General features: G+C 36.2%; 1 protein-coding gene across 1 annotated transcript; it reads left to right on the forward strand.

Moving 5' to 3' along the window:
* Nucleotides 1-3335: 3335 nt before the first annotated feature.
* xpnpep2 (X-prolyl aminopeptidase (aminopeptidase P) 2, membrane-bound) lies at nucleotides 3336-16036 on the forward strand. Its single transcript, XM_084132508.1, has 21 exons — nucleotides 3336-3754; nucleotides 4281-4348; nucleotides 5028-5138; nucleotides 6802-6865; nucleotides 7012-7116; nucleotides 7333-7419; nucleotides 8531-8674; nucleotides 9353-9454; nucleotides 9564-9645; nucleotides 9720-9921; nucleotides 10992-11081; nucleotides 11770-11879; nucleotides 12813-12890; nucleotides 13020-13091; nucleotides 13344-13404; nucleotides 13510-13579; nucleotides 13742-13846; nucleotides 14334-14393; nucleotides 14617-14693; nucleotides 14785-14874; nucleotides 15418-16036. Exons 1-21 carry the CDS (start codon nucleotides 3628-3630, stop codon nucleotides 15604-15606), a joined length of 2094 nt encoding a protein of 697 aa, XP_083988634.1. The 5' UTR covers nucleotides 3336-3627; the 3' UTR covers nucleotides 15607-16036.
* The last annotated feature ends 5141 nt before the right edge of the window (nucleotides 16037-21177 follow it).

Here is a 21177-nt window from a genome sequence, read left to right on the forward strand (position 1 = left end):
TTTAAAAAAAATTTTATTTTGTTTAGTTTTTGTTGCTTTACTTATATGTGCTTTGTTGTTTTGTTTTGTTTCTTTGTTCTGCTTTGTTTTGTTGCTTTGTTTCATTATTTTGATTTGCTTTGTTTTGTTGCTTTGCTTTGTTTTGTTTTGTTTCGTTGTTTTGCTTTGCTGCTTGGTTTTATTGTTTTTTGTTTTGTTTCCTTGTTTTTTATGTGTTGCTTTGTTTTTCTTATCTTTGCTGCTTAGCTTTGTGTTTTGTTTTGTTTCTTTGTTTTGCTTCGCTGCTTAGCTTTATTGTGTTTTGTTTTATGTTGATTTTGTGTATTGTTTTGTTTTGCTTTGTTTTATTTATTTTTTTATTTTCGTTTTGCTTTGTTTTGCTTTGCTGGTTAGCTTTGTGTTTTGTTATGTTTTTTTTTATTTATTTTTTTTATTATTCTTTCATTGTATCATATTCTTGTCCTTAGATATGACTCAGGTCCCTTCTTCAATGTCAGTCTATGGCATTTTCGTGCTTATTTTATTATCCACCAGGCAGCAATTGTATGTCTGATCAAAAGTAATAGCATAACTCATCAATCTACTATAAATATAACAGGATAGATTATTTTGTTGTAACAGGCTTACATGTGTGGGACCTGACACACATGTCATATGACTGTGCTGTGTTACCCGAGTCTCAGATTACAGTGGGAAATGCAGTGTGTGACTGCATTGAGCTGCTCTCATGACTGAACTGAGATCAGTGATCTATGGATGTGAGTGCGAGGCCGTCTGAGCTCTGCTGCTCTGTGTCAGTGGAGGTATTGCTTGTGGCTCCCCGTGCTGCTCCACATTACCAGGGAACGGTTGCCAGGGCTACCATTTATTAATATCTATCTATAACTTTGAGCACTGTGCTCATTTGAGCAAATAATGAAGACAGCCGCTGGTTCCAGGGGAGGTTTGCTGGCATTTGAGCACGCAAATCTGCATACTTACAGGAGTCTGTCGGTGTGTTTACAAGCTTGTAAATAAGGGTGCAATTGAATAAAATATTGCATAAAGTATGTGCAATCGTATGTTTGTGTTTATGAAAAAATCCGCAATAGCAAAGTATTAACCAGGTAACAATCAACAAAAATTTATTTTAAAAGTACTGAGAAGCATGAGAAGAATGTAGGCCTATAATTCATGTGGCCTTAGCTTCTAGTTAAAAGCGTTCTATTTGCTTTTTGATTTTATTTTATTTTTTCTAATCTTTCCAGTCTTTTACTGCTTGGATTAATTTGATCAGCCATGTAGCGTTTTCATATCACTGTAATTCGTATTTCCAGTTGCATCACACCATAAAACAAGAATATCGTTTTTAAGATAGGCTATTTTGAATATTCATGTGTCAAGTTATCTGTGTTTTAGGGTTCACTATAATTGCAAATAATATTATCAATGACATTAATGCAGTATAATATTTCCAACATATCAAGTTGGATCCGCTAGAGCCAGCAAAAAAACTAATGGTGCAACCCTGCCCCCTGCTGGTTCATTTGTTTCACGTATATTCGATGAAGATATAGCTCTGGCCTCTGGGTGTATATTGTGTAACAAAATAGTGTCTGTCTTTTTAATCTTGTGTAAATTTGCTCACAAGACGGCCCTGATAATGGAGCTCTGAAATGTGGAGTCTGTGGTTTTATCTTATCGTCACTGATTGTGTGTGTTAATTTGTAACTGCCTTTTGCTGGGTTTTATTGTTTGTCAACATTTGATGCTGTTATTTATGTGTGATGTCACTGGAAAAGAAAATATTTTTTATATTTATATTTATATTGTTTTTCTTTTTTGATAAAAGATTATGAACTCAAACAATGTATACAGATTAATAATTTGAAATAACACAGCAATGTTTACTTCATTAGTAAATAGGGTCGATTTTGATATCATGTTGACCTTGACGTCATGTGGAGGAACTCTGAACACATAAATGTAGACATTTTGCATTAATAATCTGTTCATGAGAACACAACATCTCTGTAAGGAGGTAAATCTCCTCCTAGCCTGCAAATGACACTGTTGCTATGCAGTAATGAGTTTAGTGGCAGAGGAACGGCCAGACATGCATCTCAGCTGTTCACTGGATCTGACTGTGGCACAGTAATTATATCAGTCTAGACAATTGTATTCATATAACAATCAAGAGACATGCAGTATTATTTGAGTTTATTGTTTATTAGATATGAAAAGAAAGTTATTTTTTACTGTTGGAAATGGTGTTAAATCAAAAAGTAATGTTTTCGATGAAAATGCTTGACAAAGCACACCGTGGACTCAGGAATGACATTATCCAAACTGTCTGAAGTCATGTGATACCTTTGTTGTGAGCAACAGACCTAAATTTAATTTATTATTTGGAGAAAATCTTCTCTTGCACTGCAGCTCTTGTGTAGCCTATATTCAAAAATGACACGTCAAGACAAGGTCTAACGCAGTGATTCTCAGCAAACTTCCAAGGGGACCACAGAGTTAGTTAAAATCATTTTATATATATTAAAAATTCTCTGGAATCACAAAAAAGAAATCAGTGTTAAATTATTTAATAGTGAAAACAAGCAGAAATACCAAAATAAATCATCTTGGTTTCACTTTATTTTGATGGTCTCTGCAAGTAAAGTTGCACTTACATGTCTACAAACTCTCATTAGAGTGTTAGTAGAGTATTAGTTGACTGGTTGGGTCAGGGTTAGAATAAGTTGTCATGTAGTTGTAAAGTTACTTCAGTACTTCTGTCAGTAGAATGTCTTCTGGGGGAGCATCACATCAGGGACCATCCAAATAAAGTATTACCCTCATCTTATCCAATATTGGGGAGAGGGCATTGAATATTGTGTTGGCCAATGAGGGCCTTTGAGTCAAAAAAAAGGTGGAGAACCACTGTTCTAGCATCTCGTAAGTTTGAATAAAGTGCAAATGAGATTTTAAATCTACTGCAGAATGGGACATTTTAAGTGTATAATTAAATTTGGATCTGTTCCTTACAAAAAGCTGTCATATATTCATAAGTTTTGTAATATAGTGCTTGAATTGTATGGACTACTTTTATAGTCCTTTTAGGTCATTTCGGAGCTCAACATCATCCCCATTCACTTTAATTGTATAGAAGAGTGCAGTCTGAACATTCAGCCAACCTTCAGCTTTTATGTTCCACTGAAGAAAAAGGACATTGAACAACATGAGGGTAAGTAAATGGTTACATAATTTTCATGTTTGGGTGGCTTATCCCTTTAAGTGGACACACAATAAAACCTTTCTTGCAAAATTTCCTGGCAATGAAAGTCAGAGTGATTTTGTTAGCTTGCAGTGAGATTGCAGTGAACCCTCATGCTAGACTACAGAATGTTTCAGGAGACATTGGCTATAATTTATATGTGACTTGCAATTGCTTTGCCATGCCTGGGTAAATGCACTGCACATTATAGAAGGGCATAGAGTGAAGAGATACCATGCTTTTATTACTGTAGTACAGATTAGAGTCGCAGCCAAAGTTCCTCCCCCTTAGCTATTGCACATGGCTCTGGTTAGGACGGCTCTGAGTCGAGATAATGCATGTAGTTTCAGATAGGACATACACACCCTCGTACACACACGTGCATGGACTCGCAAGACAGAAACACTTGTGCCCCGCTGTCACACTCTGTGTGCGGACTTGCTTGGAGCAGATGGTCTAAAATGAGCTCCTCAGGCTGGATACTGGCTGTGTGTCTTGTGGTTCTTGGAGGTAAAAAAAAAAAAATTGTGTGTACGTGATGGCGACTTTGTTTTGATGGTGTGGTGTAACTATGCAAGAATGCGACAGTCATGCACTGTATGAGTAAGGCTTTCATTACCATTTGTTGTTATGTCATGTGTGTTGGTTTATTTATGGGAATACATTTGCATGTCATTAGCCTTAAAATGAATTCTGCTGTAAAATGTCATTGTTTGCTCAAAACATTTACATTGTTTACATATGATTATGTAAGGGACTGTGCGTTAAATGTTCTTTCCTTCAGAGAATGGTGATATATATGGTGTGTTTTCTATATTTAGCTATATTGTTTTATGACATTTTATGTGAGTTATAATGCTTCATGTGCTTTTACTGTTTAAATCAAATTGACACGTGAAAACATTGTCATCTTGAATTATAAAGGTATAAGTTTAACCACCGTTGCTGCCCTTTGATCAGCACATGTGCTTACAGTGAGTTTAAAACAGTTACTCTGTTGTCCTGCATGTGTTTCTTCTTGTGTGTGTCATCACAGGAGGCAGACATGAGGTGCGGGCCGAAGAAGGGCCAGGCAGCGAGAGGAACTGTTCGGCAATTCCTCCGGTACTCTGTTCCACATATATCCTTACTCTGTCCGTGTTTTCCACTGAATATCCACGCAACAGATTCAGCCCACTGCTAGGACTCGTCTTTAGCTCAGAGAGAAGTGGGAAGAGAAAATAATCTGGCATCTCAGAGAGGAGATGATCTCCTCTAATAAGAGCTTTTTTTAGGTCATGCACACCCCAAATTTGATCTCAGTATGTGTGTGTGTGTGTGTGTGTGTGTGTGTGTGTGTGTGTGTGTGTGTGTGTGTGTGTGTGTGTGTGTGTGTGCGCGCCTTTCTATCTCGGTGGGGACTTGTGTCACTGTGGGACCTATATTGAGGTCCCCATGAGGAAACCAGCTTATAAATCATACAGAATGATTTTTCTTTTTTAAATGTAAAAATGCAGTGATGTGTAGGTTTAGGGGTAGGGTTAGTGTAAGGGCACAGAATATACAGGTTGTACAGGTTGTACAAAGATAGCGAACCAGACGTGTGTGTGTGTGTGTGTGTGTGTGTGTGTGTGTGTGTGTGTGTGTGTGTTTGTTTTCTGTGAACTTTTACTTTCTTTTTCTTATTTCTTATGTCTGAGTAAATGCATTAAATTTGTGTACATTCTTGAGGATTACATTTTTGATGGATATAGTAAATCATTATGATGCAGTATATTTAAATGATTCATTCCTTTTGTTCCAGTATTTGCCATCAACAGCTGTAAACACAACTCTGAGGCTTCGTGACTTGAGAGAGTCCATGATCAGTTTGAACATCTCTGCCTACATCATCCCTGCCACAGATGCTCATCTGGTACTAAACCGCTAACCAGTGTCAGAACTTAACTTTCATATTAAGGGTCAATATTGCCCTAACCATTTAAAAACAAAACAAAAAACATTCTATGCTCGGATGTCAAATAAATGCCAATGTCAAAATAAATTGTAATATTTTAACAGTTATAATGAAATGCAATTTTTAATCAAAAACTGTATTATTTATAAGAACTATACATTCGTATGAGCTCAACACTATGAGAAAGCTACAGGTCTTATGTCTATGGACTAGAATCAGAGCCGTCGCAATGGGGTAGGCAAGGTAGGCAGCTGCCTAGGGCCCCCAGCTGAAGGGGGCCCCCGATGGCCGCACGGTCATTTAGGTTGTGTATCTGCCCTTGTCAAACAGTATCAACCATTGTAAACAAACAACCACAGTGAGACAGCGCTATCACTTTCCAGTACTGCTCCGTGAGAGGGGCCCCCCAAACTAGAGGGATTCCCCCTATGCAACGACAAACAGTATGAGTGCCCTAATCACTGTAATGTTGAAGTGACATCCACCGTCGCGCACCCCCCATCAGGTCCCCCACTAGCTGTCAGTGGAAGAGAAACACTCAGCGCTACGCGGGCATTTAAATAAAAAAATGTCATCATGAAGCGCTCATACCCTTCACGATTTTTCAAAACACAGAGAAAGGAAGAAGAGGAAAAACGCCAAAGACACAGCGGCAAGTAAACCATTATCATCTCCAAATACAGCTGTCTGACGTGTTTTCACATCTCTGCGAACATAACCTTGACATCAGTGACCAAACACAACGGTAGATGTGAGCGTTGTTAGAGGGTGAAAAAGTTCAACTAATAGTCATACACAACTTTGTTCTGTTTGCAGAATTTAAGCATAAAATACACACTAGACAACTTCTCGACACGTCACTGTTGTAGCTAACGTTACAGCGTTCGAAAACTTCCTTTGAGCTAAATCCTCTTGATGCACGAGCCCAGATTACGATCGCATGAGATTTTTTTGCGATGTAACTTATAAAGGCACGAGCTAGAGAAGTGTTCTCTTGACGGCTGTGTCTGCCCGCGGCTGCGGTCACGGTAAAAACTTTGTCAATTCCAAACAAATAGAGCTGGTCCTATGACTCCCATGCAGTTAGGTCCAAACAAAATAATCCATCAAGTCCGGTTACATTTTAGATTTACGCAGGCTATCAATTTCCGTTGGTGGTGTTTCTATTTCATCTGGAGAAAAATGCCCTTTTTCCTTCGCGTTTGTCCTTCTATTCAAGTTCTTTTCCTGTAAAGTAAATATCGAATCCTCCACACTTCACTTTCATGATATGCTATGAGAATAACAATAAACGTATGGCTATTCAACAAATGTTTTTTTTTTTGTTTTTTTTTACTTTATTAGGTGCTTTGCTTAAATTTCTGTCTGTGCCAATTGATAATTCATGACTCTTAAAATGCACCAGAATACAAGAAATCCCATCTGAATTTTAAAAAATTTCCTGAGGGAGGACTTGGGACCGCACTTCACTCTTTTGCCTAGGGCCCCCAAATATCTTGAAACGGCCCTGACTAGAATAATTTGAAATATATCAAACTTCTAAACCTCAGCTCCTCTTTCAATATTCTTCATTCTCAGACATTAACTCTGTGACAGTAACTGACTGTGATTTTATTGGCAGAGTGAGTACATCGCCCCCAGAGATGCGAGGATGGCCTGGATGTCTGGCTTCACTGGCTCTGCAGGTGTGTTTCACAGCCAACCCATCATAATATTGCTGTATTACTAATGCATCATTCTCAGTCACATTACGTTTGTCACTTTGGGCCTTAACAAATGTCCCACTCCTGTATTCTATTATAACTTACAAGAGTCTGTTTCTAATTCCTAGGCACAGCAGTAATTACTCAAAACAAGGCTGTTTTGTGGACCGATAGCCGCTACTGGATTCAAGCAGAGAGACAAATGGACTGTAACTGGGAGCTAGAGCGAGATGGTGAGGAGCCAATTATGAGAGTGAAATTAATATTTTAAACTTGTCTAAGAAGTTAAAGCATGAATGCCTTTTCTAGCACATATTACAATTAATATCCTATGCATTGAAACATTTTATGATATTAATTACTGCAAATTTTTCTCCTAATTTTTCCTCTGATGTATTAACTGATCTGAGTGTTTAACACTTTCCTGGTCTAACTCTTCTGGATCACAGGCTCCATTCGTAGCATCACCAACTGGCTAATCCTGGAGATCCCTGAGGGAGATCAGGTGGGCTTTGACCCATTCCTCTTCTCTGTAGGTGAGCAAATATGGCTAAATTTAATACTCAATTTTCTTAAAATAAGATAAACTAAGTAATGTTGAAGTGTGTAATGTTTTCTGTTCAAATGTTGCTGTTTTTTTCATATTCTGGTTTAATGTGTGGAAATAATGTAACAAGGAGAGCAAGGAAGGCAGGCAGAGAGGAAGTTCTAAGAGCAGGTATTTTAATAACAAAACTAAACTAGATACCACGGAAAACAAATGACAGGAATACAAGGAACAACTGACAAACTAGTACAGCAAACACTGGGGCTTATTTACACAGGGAAAACTAAATTAAGAAGACACAGATGCAAACAGAAACAGGAAACTAAATCAAACTAAACATAACAGCACAATAAAGTTTGGTAACAGTTTAGTTCAATAGTCCACTTTAGACACTCTACTAAGTAACTTTGCAACTTGTCAGCTAGCATGTCAATTTATTCTACATAATAAACTTATTCTTCTACTAACCCTAACCTAACAGTCTACTAATACTCTAATGCGAGTTAGTGACATGTAGCTACAAAGTTACTTAGTTTAAAGTGGAGTATCGAAATAGTGTAAACATTTTTTTTTTTTTTAAGAAAATAATATTTTTATTTAGACAGGATATTTTGTGTGACAAGTGACATTAAAGACATTTGTAATGTTACAAAAAAAACCTTTTAAATAAATGCTGTTCTTTTGAACTTTTAATTCATCAAATAATCCTGACAAAAATGAATCACGGTTTCCACAAAAATATCAAGCAGTTGTTTTTAATATTGATAATAATAATAAATGTTTCTTGAACACCAAATCAGCATATTAGAATGATTTCTGAAGAATCATGTGACGCATTTTAAAAGTAGAAAACAGTTATAATATATAATAATATAATATATCATAAATGCAGTAATATTTCACAATATTACTGTTTTTACTGTATTTTTTTATCAAATAAATGCAGCCTTTTGTAAGCATAAAATGGTAGTGTGTATATATAAAATATCTTAAAATGATGACATGATGATAAGTATGTGTGATAAGTAAAAAATGTAGTAACAAAAATGATCATCAAATTCAGTCCTGAATCATTTGGTCACTGTTCTTTGTTACTGCAGACACATTTGGCGTCTACAACACCAACCTGGCTCCAGCGGGCCTTATCCTGAAGTCTGTTCCTGATAACCTGGTGGATCAAATATGGACAGATCGACCTCCTCTGCCTCCTGACAACCCCATGCGCTTACCTGACAGTGTCATTGGTGTGTGCATGTCTTATCAGCATCACTTGACTGATAAGTGCCACGCGAGCAGCGCAGAGGACCATAAGATCATGACAAACAGAGCAATAAAGCTCTTATTTAATCTTTAATGACCAGTGATATAACTTACAGCAGTGACAGTAGACAGAGGGGATATTCTAGCTCATCCGGTGCAAAGAGAAAGTCAATGAGGCTTGATTAAAGGAATAGTTCACCTAAAAATGACTTCATGTTGATCAAAACATGCATGACTTTTTTTTCTTTCTGTGGGACATAAAAGGAGAAATTCTGTGCTTGTCGCTCTTGCTCATAAAATAGGCTTTCAAGCTTCAAAAAAGTATTCTAAAATGAGTTGTGCATTTTATTCCAAGTCTTCTGAATTTATATGATAGCTTTGCGTGAGAAACAGATCAAACTATTTAGTCCCAACAGGAAGATCATCTTTTAGGGTCTCTGTAAGAACCCAATCAGCCTGATTCATGAATTAATTATTTAAACCCAGTATCATTAAATTATTTTTAAAGTGGACAAAGTAAAACATTGGAAAGATTTGACTCAAAATAATGATTCATTTTCATAACAATTCATGATTCATTCAATCTTTTTTTTATGTTTTATTAAGGTTTTGATGTAGTTGAAGATGACATTGTGCATGTGTGTGTTTGTTCTTTTGTTCAGAGAGGACCTGGCAAATGAAAGTAGATCATATACGAGCCCAAATAAGTGACAATCCATACAAGCCCACCGCTGTGCTGCTTTCAGCTTTGGATGAGACCGCATGTGAGCACCCCGATGCACAACACAATGCCAAATTCTGGAGATTTTCTCTGAATCGTTCTGTAAAACTCTTTTCAGGCCAAAGCATTTAAGTTTGCGTCTCTATTTTCAGGGCTGTTTAATCTACGAGGCAACGACATCCCTTTTAATCCATTCTTCTATTCTTACACTCTGCTGACAATGGATGAGATATGGCAAGTTCCTCTGTTTCATATTAACAGCACTATAATTAGTTGGTGTGCAGTTTCTAACTAACCTCCTTTGCCAGGCTCTTTGTGCACATTGAACGAATATCGGAAGAGTTGAAGCTGTACCTGAATGCTTCGTGTTACCAGGCCTATTGTGTGCAGCTGATTGAGTACAGCTCTGTGCGCATTTACCTGCAGTCCTATCTAAAGGGCTCCAGCGTGAGGGTGTGGGTGGGTACAGAGTACACCAACCAAGCCCTGTATGAGCTCATCACTCCTGAGGTAAGACCTAGATCCAAATTATAGACTACTGGTATGTGCGTGTCAGCTTGGATGCTCAGACTATCTGCAGGCTGAATATGGCTGAGACGGTTTCATACACAGCCCTTAATGTTTAGTACTAATGATCGGTTTTCACTTTCTGCATTTGGATTGGCCTTTAATATTATCCTGCACTTCTGTTCAAGAAGTTTTAAACAGTAGTCTGGTATATTTTTCCCATATGGCTTTTAAAAGCCTAAAACATAAATGTAAATATGTAACTGTAGTCTAGTTGGCGAAAAACAAGCCTATGTGCTCGTGTCTATCGAAAAAGTTTAGTTATGCATCCACTGTACGTCACTTTTGTGATGTCATGTGACAAAATTAGATTGCTATAACCAGTGGAGCTGTTTCTATTTTTGATATGGTGCAGCTATTTCAGCCACTTTATTTTGCCCTTCCAAGTCTGACTGAAAAAGAAATGATTTTATCAACAGATATGTGTGTGTATATATATATATATATATATATATATATATATATATATATATATATATATATATATATATATATATATATGAATAGTTCAGATGCAAAAGCCTCTAAGTGCCATCTGAAAATTTCTTCTAGAATGGTCATTTTTATCAAGCTTGTATATTTAAGTTCAGTAATTTCACTTAAATGACAATTAATAGGTAATTACTGAACTGTTCCTGATGTGCAAGGAAAATTGCAGATCTCAAGAAATACAATCCTAGACATTGTTAGTCAAATAAACATGCAGAACAGTGTGGTAGATATAGGACAAGTTGCTGATGGATGGATGGACGGACGGATGGATGGATGGATGGATGGATGGATGGATGGATGGATGGATGGATGGATGGACTGAAACTATGATTTCATAATGCATAATGAATACTGTGGATGGATGGATGGATGGATGGATGGATGGATGGATGGATGGATGGATGGATGGATGGATAGATGGATGGACTGAAACTGATTTCATAATTCAGCTTGTGTCCCACACACAGTACAGGTGAAGACAATATTTTACCACAGATGAACTTATCTCTTATCTCTTTAAGGACAAACTACTGACCAGCACCTACTCTCCGGTACTGACCACCAAAGCAGTGAAAGATGTGACAGAGCAGCGTATTCTCAAAGAGGCTCATGTAAGAGGATACGGTAACACTTTACAATAAGGTCCCATTAGTTTATGCATTTACTAACATCTAACAATGAGCAAAATATTTGTTACAGTATCTATTAATCTTTATTAGTGTTAGTTAAAAAATACAACTGTTCATTGTTAGTTCATGTTGGCTCAGTTCCATTAAATAATATTAACAGATAAAACTTTTGATTTTAATAATGTATAAACTTTAACTAAGAATAACAAATGCTTTAGAAATATTTTTAATTGTTATAGTTTATGCTAACAAATGTAACCTTACACACAGTCTTCTCCCCAAATGACCATCAGCCTGATGGACACTGTTTACTGATACCTGTGTTGGATTATCATAATTTCTAGATTGAGGGGCACTTTATCACACCATAAAGCCACATTAGGAGGCCAGACAGGCTCCATTCACTGCAGCTTGATTCAACTCAATCAATGTGTTATCTCTCCTTATCGTAGAACCTCCATCAAACATATTGGGATCTTTTTTACTGATGTTTGCTGTATTTAATGGTCTATTGACATATTTTGCAGAATGAGTTTTTCAGTCTAAAACAACTGCATCTGATAACATGCATGGACAAACATTTTTGTTGTGGTGTTTTATGGCCTAGAGCCAGACCTCAGTTGACTGCATTCAGCCACGATGGGTGAACATCCTCTCTGGCTTCCCACAGGTTAGGGACGCAGTCGCAGTCATGCAGCTTCTGTTGTGGCTCGAAAAGAAAGTTCCAGAAGGCACAGAGACCGAGCTCACAGCAGCACAATTTGTTGATCAGTGTCGCAGGTACAGAACAGCGCAGCTAAACCCTCATCACTGATAACACTCACACATAAAACAAATGGGATTGAAGGGACAGTTCACCTAAAAATGAAAATGATGTCATCATACTCACCCTCAAGTTGTTCCAAAAATCTGAGAAAAGAGTTCAAAAGTTCAAGACTATATACTATGTAAAAAATGTTGGACAAAACTACTTACAGTCATTCATTATAAGTACAAAACAATGGGTAACACTTTAGTTTAGGGTCCAATTCTCACTATTAACTAGTTGCTTAATAGCATGCATATTACTAGGGTATTGGCTGTTTATTAGTACTAATAAAGCCTTATTCTGTATGACCATATTCTACATCCCTTAATCCTACCCAGTACCTAAACTCAACAACTACCTTACTAACTATTAGTAAGCAGTAATTAGGAGTTTATTGAGGCAAAAGTCATAGTTAATAGTGAGAATTGGACCATTTTTTTGCAAAAAATTTATACATCTACATATACACATGGTTATAGCATAGTTCTTCACAGTGAATTTTGCAATTAAATTAAAAATAATTGTATTTATTCATTTACAGTATATTATACACGTGGGTAGTGTAATTCTCTCTAAATTTGGCAGTTGAATGTTATTTATATTTGTTTTTTACATATAATGTATTTCTTATTTCTTGAAAGATTTATACATTTTGGATAACTATTACTTTATGGAGAAAACAAAATGAATATTTACTTACAGAAACAGACTGTATACACTCTATATTAGCCGTCTTTCTAAACATTCATTGTAGGCATAACATCATTTGCACAAGTAACCTGTTCCTAGATCAATGATATTCATTTAAAAGATGGATTCTTGTGTAAATCACTTTGTGGTGTATTATGTACACATTTGCTTCCTTTTTTCCTGAGAAACACAAACCCTTCATTGTGTTTTGGCAGCAAGCAAAAGAACAGCAGAGGGCCGAGTTTTGAGACCATTTCTGCAAGTGGACCTAATGCTGCTCTTGCTCACTACAGGTAATAAATATGTCTTCCTTTTCCTTGCCCTCTGATGATGTTTAATTTTCCCGTAATTTCGTTTCTTCACTATTTAATTACATTCCATTTATTTACCTATAATCATTGCACTATTCTCATGTATTACAGTCCATCTACTGAAGCTGCAAGGAAGCTGACAGTGGATGAGATGTATCTTGTTGACTCTGGAGGACAGTACCTGTGAGTTTCATAGTACTATATGTACATAGTTCTGTTTGTGTGCAAAAACAAGATACATAACTAATCTCACTGTGAGCTTAACTTAAATAGTAAGTAAACTGGTCTCCTTAAAATGTTGAGTTCATTGAAACAAAAAATTTGAGTTGGATCTCTTTCTCTGTACCAACTCAAATGTTTTGTTTCCAAGTTTTAACTATTTAAGTTAAACCAACAAATCAAGCACTAAACCAGCTATCTCATTCTCTGTTACAGTGATGGTACCACTGATATAACACGTACTGTGCACTGGGGTAAACCCAGTGACTTTCATAAGGTACTGAATAGGCAAAGGGAGATACTAATGATGCAGAGCATAATTTGATGCTTATATTTAGGCTACTAAAAATAAATCTGCTTTCTCCCTGTTGTACTCTGATAGGAGGCCTACACAAGGGTGCTCATGGGAAATATTGAGATTTCAAGAACCATCTTTCCTGCTGGAACTAGAGGTGAGGAATCGGATCTCCTCATCTTCAATCACAATCTCCCTTCAAGCAACCATGTCATGTAACTTCCACAAGAGGGCGAACTATCCACAGCAGACATCTCACAGTGACCACCACAAAACCTGTCATGTGCTTACCATTCATGTGTTTTTATTCCCATCATAGGCGTGAACATGGAGATGCTGGGACGAAGAGCATTGTGGGAAGTTGGTTTAAATTATGGTCATGGCACTGGTCATGGTGTGGGGAACTACTTTGGAGTCCATGAATGTAAGTCTGGTTCTCTGACATGTTTATATATTTGACTTAGTAATCTTGTTATATAGATGCATTTGTGTTGATAACAAAAGTAAAATGCACTACTGTTTTTTTTTATAAATAAATGAATACTTTTATTCATCAATGATGCATTAAATTGATCAAAAGTGACAGTAAAGACTGTTACAAAAGATTTCTATTTGAAATAAATGGTGTTCTTTGCTAAACTGAAATCTTTTTCCTGGAAAAAAATGTATCACGGTTTCCACAAAAGTATGAACTGTTTTGAACATTGATAGTAATAAGAAATGTTTCTTAAGCATCAAATCAGCATATTATAATGATTTCTGAAGGATCATGTGACACTGAAAACTGAAGTAATTATGCTGAAAATTCAGCATTTGATCAAATGAATGCAGCCTTGGTGAGCTTATAATAATATGCTTCTCTGCTATGTGATATATCTCTTCATAATGTCTTTTTTTTCCCGCTCTGATAGGGCCTGTGGGTTTTCAGTCCAATAATATTCCTTTTCAAGAGGGGATGTTTACATCAATTGGTGAGGAATCATTAAGCAGCTCATTATGATTGATACTTAAAGGTATAGTGGAGGATTTTTTACTTCCGGGTGGATCACCTATACTATTGGTCCTCCTAATTGTCAATCATTCTGGTGAATCAATCAAACTTATTCAAAAAGTGGAGAGGGCGGGTCTTATCTAAAATTTGGAAAGATCCTCCACTATACCTTTAAAGTTTTAAACTGACAAACTCTCCTTTAGAACCTGGTTATTACAAGGAGAATGACTTTGGTATACGGATAGAAGACATTGCTGTCACAGTTCCAGCTACTACAAAGGTACATCCAACTAATTTGACTCCAAGACTATGTAAATCCAGTGCGAAATAATACAAATATGTGAATTTTTTTCTCTGTTTTCCCCTACTAGCATAGCAGCAATTACCTGACATTTGAAACAGTCTCATTGGTGCCTTATGACAGAAAACTGATAAACACATCTCTTCTAAGTCCTGAGCAGGTATTTAAAATAATAATAGTTTTAATCTTTCTCTATATATTACTATTTTTGGTAACACTTTATTTTAAGGAGACGTTACTACATGTACTTACTATAGTAAGAACAACAGTAAATTATGCATAATTACAAGTATCTAAGCCTAAACCTAACTCTTTAGTACAGTTAATTAGTCTTACTCAGTACTTATTTGAGTAAGTACAATGTAACTGCATCACCTTAAAATAAGGTGTAACCCTATTTTTATATAAATTTAGTTTACTTTCACAAGTTCACTTATGTGTGCGTTGGGTTCTATTTGGTTTCCCATGTAAAATCTGGTTAGTGAACCAGTTAAAAACCACAGCTTTGTGTTTTTAAAAATAAGTTGGTTGAAAAAGTACCGACAGACGCTCTTCACTAGAAATACATCTTGGGAGGGGGGTTGTGGGTTCGCTGAAAATGAAAAAATACTTATTTTTTACTTTCATCAACAAAAATCAGTTGTTGATTTCAATTATGTCTTGCAGTGCAGATTATGTCTCTTTCTCTGTTGTTGTCTTGTAGCTGCACTGGCTGAACTCGTACTATGAGACCATCCGGAGCGTGGTGGGTCCCGAACTACAGAGGCAGGGGCTGAAGGAGGAGTATGACTGGATGATGAAGCACACGGCACCTTTCCTTACAGCTGGAGCTTCAGCTGTCATCTTCTCAGTCACACTGTTAGTAACAGTGCTGGCTTCTGTTGTGCTGTAAATACGTACTGAAGAGCTTAACCTACTCCACAGCATTCAGTTATGCCTCCGCTCCTACTGTGGGCTGGTACAACGAACCCACTTTCAGGCACAAACTGAAAAGCTCCAATGTTGAATAGGCTACTTAAAATAAGTTGTCTTTTATATACAGTGTTCTCTCTCTCCTATTATTTCTCTTTGATCTGGTAATTGTAAGCCCTTTTCAGTGGATTTACCAGACCTCGTTAGGATTTGGTCTATGTTAATATAAACTAGTGTTAGTATTGTATAATGTATTTTATGAAAAAGTTTTTGCACATATTTAATTTAAAAATATTTGATTTAAAAATAAATAAATTGCTGGTAAATGTATGCAGCATATATGTTAAGACAATCATTGTTGAGTTATAGTTTATTAAAATACGATTACTACAGTATCTCCACTACATTGGATTTCTATGTGTTCTGTGTTTTATGTTTTATGTTTTCTGTTTTCATACTTAACAGTCATAATTGTAGGAATTAAATAATGTCCACTCCACTGAGTGGAAATATTATGCAGACACCAACAACACCTAACACTCAAAATGACACCTACCACAAAAATAATTCAAACTTTCATAAATAGATCCACTCTTTTTGAAATGTCTGAGTTAATTTGTTAAAGGTGCAGTGTGTAATTTTTAGCGCCATCTAGTGGTAAGGTTTGCAAATTGCAAACAGCCAGTCACTCACGGCCTATCCCTCAAATTGCAAACTCGAAGGAGAAGCTATGGTGGCCGGCGTAGGATCGGAAGATGTCGTCGTCTGAGTCAGCAGAGAGTAACAAGTCAAGCAATGAGGTTTTTTTATATTATATTTTATATTAAATTATATTTACTTAATTATTCAGTAAAACCACATGTTATTGCGATTGTTATTTTTACTTGTTCATCATTGTGTTAGTCTTTTATTCACTGACTTTACCATAGCTTGTTTCCATGCTAATTAGTATAAGATAAGAGCTATGGATAAGAGCATCAAAGCAGCTAGGTAAGGGGAAATAGCTAACGTTACGATGTCCGAGGCGTCGTTCAGTTTTTCTCCACGTTTGCAGAGTCAGGGACAACCTGAGTATTCTGCTGCGTCTTTTTCTGCTGCTTCTCATTCAAGTTAGTGATGAAACGCTCTGTAGCGCTGTTTGTTCGCTGTCGGCTACGGTAGAAACATGATGTCATGATAATGTCGACCTTCATAGAAGGGGGGTGCCCACGGTTATGTAGATATAAATTACTCATTCTAAGGTAATAAAAACATAACGGTTCATTAAGTAAGGTCTTTATACACCACTGAAAACATAGTTATGGATCTTATATTGCATTTCTGTCAATAGATCCTCAGAAATATTACACATTGCACCTTTAAAACAAGGCTCGACTTTAAGGTTTTTTTTCTGCTGCCCCATTCACACCAATTGTTCAGCACAAAAAATACAGAAACATTACTCCATGAGTGTATATTCATAGACACTTTTGGCATATAGTACAATGCACAACATTGATTAGCAGTGTTGGGGAAAGTTACTTGTAAAAGTAATTCATTACAATATTGCATTACTCCCAATTAATTGCATTACTTAAATTACTTTTAAGTTAACTTTAAGTTACTTTTTCTCATCTGGGCTTGGCTTGCTTGTTTTGTTTCATAAATGAGTGTTTTAGCGCAATTTTCTGATCTCATGGGATCACAACACTAAGAGATAGTAAATCTTTTCCTGGATTTTTTTTGTGCGTTCCCGAGATTAGACCTTCCTTAACATAATGCCGAAAACCCGAAGTCTCTAGGTGGTCTGGTTGAGGAGTAGATAGAAGTGCAAGATTGGTGCGCACAGACAGAACAGAAATCATGAGTTAACAATCGCAATTTTGTCCGGTGGAAAATTGCGCTAAAAAATGTATTCTATTTTTGTCAAATGTGAAGGCCATTTCTCACCAAAGGTGAATTAAATAAGCCTCAGGCTAAAGAAAATTCAAATTTACGCCTGTAGCCTACAGTAGAGGGCGCAGCTCAAACAAACCTTTTAGCTGTGCTGCCATTCTGGATCGCAGGAAGAGTAGGACGCAGGAGAAGAAATTTCAGCACTCTTCAGCAATAAAAACAAAAAATGAAACACAAATGTTTATCTTAAGTCATTTTGCTTAAATGGTTGAATTGGATCATCAAAGGTCAGCAGCAAAGACGGTTAATAAAGTGAGATTAAATACATAAAGTCTATTTGTGTAATTTAACATTTTTTATTATGGCAGGTTTGCGTAATATTCTGAGTTTGCATTTCACTGTTTTTAATAATTGTGAGGAATACTGAATCAGTTTTTTTTCAAAGTTAGATGAGTAAATTAATGCTCATATTTAGTCTAGAACTACAGTAACATTCATATTTACACAGTGCACACAATGCCTCTGCACTCACGATTTCTCTCATCATGGGGACAGGAGAGGTGTCAGTCAATAAAGGAGAAAACAAAGTAACTTGGGTTACTTATTTGAAAAAGTAACTCAGATATTTTGTTGTAAATTTAAAAGTAATGTGTTACTTTACTAGTTACTTGGAAAAAGTAATCTGATTACCTAACTCGCGTTACTTGTAATATTTTACCCCCAACACTATTGATTAGTTTATAATCAACCCATTTTATGCATTAGAGTTAACAAATTTTGTTGATCCTGGAACAACATTCATGTCCAAAATGTAGTCCAAACCCTGTCCCTACCTCAAATCTAACCCTACTCAGCAAGCAATTTTGCGTTTAAAAGACGTCTAATAGCCATCTAAACACAGCCCTGACGTCTGGCTAAAACAAGGCAAAATTTGGGCTGTCACTGAAAATTTAATAGACGTCTAACCATAGTCCAAGAAGAGACTTTGCTTACATGATGGAATACCATACATCTCACAAGTTATTTTGGCAAAAAAAAAAAAAAGACATGTAACCAAATTCAAAGTTATTTTGGCTAGAAGTGGGTTAATCATAGTCGGACTATATCGGGTCTACAGTTAAGCTAGACAGTGAAATGACGGCTATTGCTTTCTGGGTACCTAAATTCAAGCACCAAACCCTGGTTGTAAGCCTAAACTTGACATAAAAACTTGTCCCTCAATTTCTTATTTACTGATTCTGTTTAGAATGTTGTTCCAGGATCAACAAAAATCATGTTCACCTTGCGCATTATCAATATAAATACTTATCCAGCTTACATTAATGTGTTTTGAAAAAGGCTAAAAATAATCTGATTGTAAGATTTTATGTGCAGATAACAACTTCAGTATAAATCCAGTAAAATCCATTGTGACTATCTATGAGTCCAAATCAAAAAATACTTGTCACTCAACTCCACAGAGAGATTTTCAGCAAAGCTAGAGCTAAATACTTTACATAATCATCCTGTAGTCATCAATCATTTATTCAACTGGAAGATTATGAACGACTTTAACATAACATTTTATTCTCTTGTTTTGGCACTTTGAAATAGCATATAGTATTTATATAGTATAGTTATATAGTATAGTATTTATAATACCTCTTTGTCATTTCTATAACATTTATCATTGCCACAAATTCACATTTATGAGCATTAATGTCAGATGCCATAATTGAGATACACTTTATTGTAAACAATCATTTAACAACATAATGTTTTCCATGAATCCCACAGCAAACTGAAGGAAATTGTTCAGTGTAAAAATGACTTGTGACCACTCCTTTCTAAAATATTGGCACAATATGTCATGTTCTGTTTGTTTATTTCATTTGTGTGTGTTTGTTTTATAGCAGGACATGGTTTTTAGAGCACTGAAACTGGCATGACAGTATCACACCAAGCACCTAATGCTCTAAGTCCTGCCCTATCGAGATATCATAGCAGTCACACATCTTAACATCGCTTTCTGAGAAACCAGCTTCTCCAATACCCTTTAATTGTCACAGGCCTGAAGCTGCATGTGAAGGGCTCATGCCTGCAGAGGTGTTGTTGCTTGGCAACAGTTCCGTCAGAACCACAGTAAGGTGTGAATGTGGTTTCCGAAACGTCCGCTTTCCCTCCCTCTTTCTCTCTCTCTCTCTCTCTCTCTCTCTCTCTCTCTCTCTCTCTCTCTCTCTCTCTCTCTCTCTCTCTCTCTCTCTCTCTCTCTCTCTCTCTCTCTCTCTCTCTCTCTCTCTCTCTCTCTCTCTCTCTCTCTCTCTCTCTCTCTCTCTCTCTCTCTCTCTCTCTCTCTCTGAACTCTTTTGTTTGCCTGTTCTACTCCAGCTCAAAACAACTTTGAATATTGTTCCTTATCTTCACAATAGTACGACTGATCTACATTTGTCATGTTTTAGTCAAGGCTCTGTGTATGGCGTGACCTAAAGAGGAACTACAGCAACAGGAGGTGTTGAAAACGGTTGAAAACGGTGACCTCATTACAGTCGTCAGTGTGCTTGACCGCTGCCTGTACAGCTGAAATTACTGTTTGAATCTAAAGTCATGTACTACATATCACTTGCATCTTACATGTACTGTAAACATTTGCTTCTTTTGTCCAAATATTTTCATACTCATACAGGCCCGTTTTTGGAGGGAGTGAAACCATGTGGGCCAAGGCCATGTGGTATGAAACAAACAAACAAAAATAACTCTCAGCCAACTCACACTCCACTGTCTGTCTCAGTTGGCTGATCTTACATGCAGGTCTCAGCACACTGACTTTGTAACTTTTATAAATCAGTAGTAAGGCATTATGATAATTTAGACATGGCCTAATTACTAATAGGAATTATGGTCAAACTTTAGTTTAGGATCCAATTCTCACTATTAACTAACTATTAACGACTTTTGTCTAAAAAATAACCTCCTAATTTACTAATAGTTAGTATGTTAAGTTGTTAAGTTTTGGTATTGGGTAGGGTTAAGGGATGTAGAATATGGTTGTACAGAATAAGGCATTAATATATGCTTTATAAGTACACTGAAAAAAAATATTCTTTGAATTTAATTTAAAAAAAAATATCGTAAGGGTTGCATTCAATTGATTTTACCTACATTTAAACAAATGCATTAAGTTGAACTTAATCAATTTTAGTTCAACTTAATGCATTTGTTTAAATGTAGGTAAAATCAGTTGAATGCAACCACTTACGATCATTTTTTTTTATTAAATTCAAAGAATAATTTTTTTCAGTGTACTAGCCTAATAAACAGCCAACAGCCAATAAGCAACTATAATAAGAATTGGACCCTAAACTAAAGTGTTACCGGAATTATTACTGATCTAACTGCTTTATGTATGTAAAATGACGATTTATGTATGCATGTATGAATGTATGCATGTATCAGTATCTTAAGTTATTGTTTATCTCAAGAAATACAAAATAATTCCTTGTGCTCTTCAGGTTGAAGATGTTCTGTATCACCGAGTATGTAAGTAATAGGTCATTTGGTTTGTTTTTATGTGATATAAACCATTTCAACCAAAGCCAGCTCTTAAAAAAAGAAGTTCCTGTCTAGTCATGTGACTTCCTCAAGCGTTTAGTTCTCCACTCCAGTGATCAGAGAAGAGCTTTTCTTCTGCCTCTTCCTC

This window comes from Abramis brama (genome assembly GCF_963993115.1).
Source record: "Abramis brama genome assembly, chromosome: 13".
Lineage (NCBI taxonomy): Eukaryota > Metazoa > Chordata > Actinopteri > Cypriniformes > Leuciscidae > Abramis > Abramis brama.

Coding starts and splice junctions, on each gene's coding strand:
- xpnpep2 (XM_084132508.1), top strand. CDS start 3,628: ATGGACTCGCAAGACAGAAACACTTGTGCCCCGCTGTCACACTCTGTG. Junction 9,646..9,719: donor CTGACAATGGATGAGATATG/GCAAGTTCCTCT, acceptor CTCCTTTGCCAG/GCTCTTTGTGCACATTGAAC. Junction 14,875..15,417: donor CTCTTCTAAGTCCTGAGCAG/GTATTTAAAATA, acceptor GTTGTCTTGTAG/CTGCACTGGCTGAACTCGTA.